This window comes from Lipotes vexillifer, unplaced genomic scaffold (assembly GCF_000442215.2).
Source record: "Lipotes vexillifer unplaced genomic scaffold, Lipotes_vexillifer_v1.1 scaffold24, whole genome shotgun sequence".
In the NCBI taxonomy this organism is placed as follows: domain Eukaryota; kingdom Metazoa; phylum Chordata; class Mammalia; order Artiodactyla; family Lipotidae; genus Lipotes; species Lipotes vexillifer.
In genome coordinates, this window is record NW_006782914.1 from 1,153,269 (window position 1) to 1,157,053 (window position 3,785).

At 49.9% G+C, this 3,785-nt stretch overlaps 1 protein-coding gene across 3 annotated transcripts in view; it reads left to right on the top strand.

The window, feature by feature from the left end:
- Positions 1 to 217: 217 nt before the first annotated feature.
- The window catches only part of HDC (histidine decarboxylase), a 22,915-nt gene continuing 19,347 nt past the window's right edge, over positions 218 to 3,785 (top strand). Inside the window, exons 1-3 of one of the 3 annotated variants that reach the window (XM_007455535.1) lie at positions 218 to 295; positions 1,038 to 1,044; positions 2,824 to 2,991. In XM_007455535.1, the coding sequence (XP_007455597.1) occupies positions 2,827 to 2,991 (165 nt within the window). In that variant the 5' untranslated portion in view covers positions 218 to 295; positions 1,038 to 1,044; positions 2,824 to 2,826. Of the gene's footprint in view, positions 296 to 1,037; positions 1,045 to 2,818; positions 2,992 to 3,785 lie in introns of all 3 variants that reach the window. The other 2 variants (XM_007455536.1, XM_007455534.1) reach the window with 2 other exon arrangements.

Here is a 3,785-nt window from a genome sequence, read left to right on the forward strand (position 1 = left end):
GGCTGCCTGCTAAGTGCACCGTTTAATTTAGAAGTGCCTTTTATCCTAGATCTCTGGACCAGCTAAAGTTGTGGTCACTGCTCCCAGCAAGGACTGGGGGGAGGAGGGGTGGAATTAATTAAACCTAGAGGAAGGGCCACTGAAGGGCGGAGCTAAGGTGGAAGAGAGGAGAACCCTTTAAATAAAGGGCGCACATGGGCTGCCCGGGAGCACACCCTCCACCTCCTCCGTGTTGTTGGTGAGAAGGAGCTAAGCCCCAGGGAGATGTTGGAGCCTGAGGAGTACAGAAGGAGAGGTGAGCACGGGTATCCCTGGCCCTCTTCCCTGCTGCCATTCTTGTAGGAACTGCTGCTTAGATTTTGGGGTATCTTTTTTTTTTTTTTGCGGTACGCGGGCCTCTCACTGTTGTGGCCTCTCCCGTTGCGGAGCACAGGCTCCGGACGCGCAGGCTCAGCGGCCATGGTTCACGGGCCCAGCCGCTCCGCGGCATGTGGGATCTTCCCGGACCGGGGCACGAACCCGTGTCCCCTGCATCGGCAGGCGGACTATCAACCAGTGCGCCACCAGGGAAGCCCTTTGGGGTATCTTTTGACTGGAGTGTTAGAATTGCCTTCTGAGAGTTGGCTTCCACAAAATTTTTCCTGAGAAGGGAATGTGGGATCAGAGTTTAAAACTTTTCTCAACCTCTCTTTCATCCTCCCCCTCATACACCAACTCTCACGTGCGTCCACACTACTGTGCCAGTCTTTTCCTTTCTTCTTTCCCACGGAATAGGGGATTTGGGTTTCTGAAATACTAAATGGGTACAGGGGGATTATTCATGTTCTGAAGTAGAAAAGAATTTCCCTAAGTCTTCTGCAGTCATGCAAAAGCTCATCTTCCTTCCTCTTCATTTCTCTATGTGTGAATCTGTCTGCAGAGTTCTTTCATTTAGTCATTCATTCCATAAATATTTAAAGAGCACCTACTCTGTCTCAAGCCTTGTGTGATGAGCAAAACCAAATGGTTATCTTGTCTTCAGGCACGGCTGTCCTAAGAGGGAAAGTAAGTAGTTGCTTATAATTTCTCTCTCCATAAAGTTTTATATCCTCATCCCCTCTAGTAGGTTATTTTGCCTAAAATTTCTTTGCTGTAAGGCGTGGTCCCATGTTAAAATCCAACTTTTCCTCTCTTTCCTCTACCCAGACATAACTCACTAAGTGGCTATCAGTCGTTTTTTTTTAAAAAAAAAAAAAAAAAACCTTTTTATTTTATACTGGAGTATAGCCAGCTAACAATGTTGTGATAGTTTCAGGTGCACAGCAAAGTGACTCAGCCATACATACACATGTATCCATTCTCCCCCAAACTCCCCTCCCATCCAGGCTGAATGACTATCAGTCTTTACACTTCAGTGGACATCAGCTTATTCCATTGCTTTCCAAAGGCACTCAGCCGAGAGCTGGTTTTATCGGCTGTGGATGTTTATCCTGTGGATGTTTATCCTGTGAGTGGAACACAAAAGCATTCCATGTGGTCCCTGGGTAAGTGGAGGGCTAGGTCTAGGGCTCTCAGAGCTCTGGAGGGATGCTGCTGCAGTTATGAAAGGCATCGGGCCGTTGGAGGGTTGGAGGAGGGCACAAAGAAGAGAGGAGGGTGCTGGAAGTTCTCACAGTTTTGTCTGGGACTGGTCCTGCTTATAAGAATTTTGCATGAGCTGATGCAGTTGGGAAGACATCGGCTTCCCTTTCCTTGTCTCTCTCGCTCTTTTGCAGGGGGAGAAGGAGGCTAGTGAGTACTAAGGAGGAATGATAGCTATTGAGAGAGACACAGAGGGGGAGATGAACACACAGACACAGACACAGGGAGGAAGAGAAGCAATGAGAGAGAGAGAAAAAGAGACAGAGATGAAGAGACAGAGGCTCTGTAGACAGAGATCCTTTCCTGGAGAAATGAAAGGGAAGAAAGAATAGATAATTTGCAGTGGCTTCAAGTATTCGACTTGGCTGTTTTTCTTCCTTATTCTTTTATTCATTCATCTGATAAAATTTGTTGAGCATCTGAAAACTGTTCTAGGTACTGAGGTTTTGGTGGAGGCAGAGCGAGGGAGATAAATTGGTTAAGACATGGCCCTGCATTTCCCCAAGATTTCAGGTTAGTGCAGGGTTCTTAGTCTGGGCCTGTGGTTGTGCTTTTGGGAGTCCATAAACCTCAGAAACTACACACAAAATTGTGTGTATACAAGTCTACCGTTTTAATCAGATTCTCAAAGAAGTTCATGGGCCCAAAAATGTGGGGAATTACTGGTCCAGTGGGAATGGTGCACAAATACATTTTTTACCTTTTATCAGAACCTAGTGTGGGAGCTTGCCATCTGTGCCAACAAGGAGTATAGGGGGTGTGTGTGCGTGTGTGCAATTTCTGGATAGAAAGAGCCACAGCGTTTCTACTGAATCTGTAAGGTGGTGAATGCATAGACCCTCTGTTTTTTGAGAAGGAAAGAAAGGTGGGAGAGCTGATCAAGATTCACATGGAAAAGGGAAGGGGAGGAAAAAGAAATCCTTTACTTTGGTGTTAGAGCTTGATGCCTTGGAGATTTTCCCTCTTATTCATTTAGATAGAGTCACACACTCCCTCCATCATTCATTCACTCCTTTGCACACTTTAAAATGTTTTAATTGAAGACAAGCTGTGTGCTGGGGCTCAGACCCTCCACCATTCAGCCCATGAATCCGTCTTCTTCTTCACCCAGTCTCCTGATCCCGATGCTAGGGCGACGGGCACAAATTGGCCAGGCCCAGTCAGGGCACATGAGCCTGGCTTCTCTGCCTCCCTGTAGGAAAGGAGATGGTGGATTACATCTGCCAGTACCTGAGCAGCGTGCAGGAGCGGCGGGTGACTCCGGATGTGAGGCCTGGCTACCTGCGGGCCCAGCTGCCCGAGAGTGCACCCGAGGAGCCCGACAGCTGGGACAGCATCTTTGGGGACATTGAGCGAATCATCATGCCCGGGGTGAGACGCAGTCACCACAGGGTGATTCTGGATGTTGGGGTGTAGGTGGGGGGGTGGGGTCGATGGGCCTGGAAAGCCTTGGGTAACCCTAAGATAAGCCCTCAGCCCCTTGGCCACCGACATCCCAGACTGTCTTCTGGGCATATGCAGGGCCGGGACTTTGACTGAAGTTAGGTTTCTGGTGCCAGGGCTGACCTGTAGAGTTGGGTAGGGAGCAAGACGGAGTAAGGACTGCATCCCAGGGCCTGTCTGACAGAAGGGTGGAAGTCAGATGGGATGAGGTGAGTAGTGAAGATTGGGCCCAAGGGGGAAGGACGAATGTGGGAAGCAAGATGGAGAGAGGAGGTGGGAGATGGTCCCTGAAACCCCCATTGGCAGAGCCAGGGAACTCTCCTACAGAATCCTGAGACGTGCCAAAGGGAAGGAGGGAAGCCAAAGCACACCTCTCCAAGGGTACCCCGGTGGTCAGGTTGGGTGGGCCAGGAAGCTGAGCGAGTCCTGGTCAGTCCTGGTCCTGGTCCTCCTTTCTCCTCCATGAAGTGGGGACCCCGTCCTTCCTAACCAAGGGAGGTCTCCTGATTGAACTGCTTTTCAGGAGTAGGAAGGAGCTTTCCCTGAATCATCTATACTCTCAGTGACAAGGGGCATAGCCTGGTGACAGTGCTAGTGGGGCCAGGGAACAGACAGAGGCCAGCTGAAGCCTGGGGCTTGTGCTGAAGCTGCCATATGCTGTGACAATGTCCCCGACCACCAGGAGCTGGGCCAGGTGCTCCTGCTGCAAGAGGACCATCCTC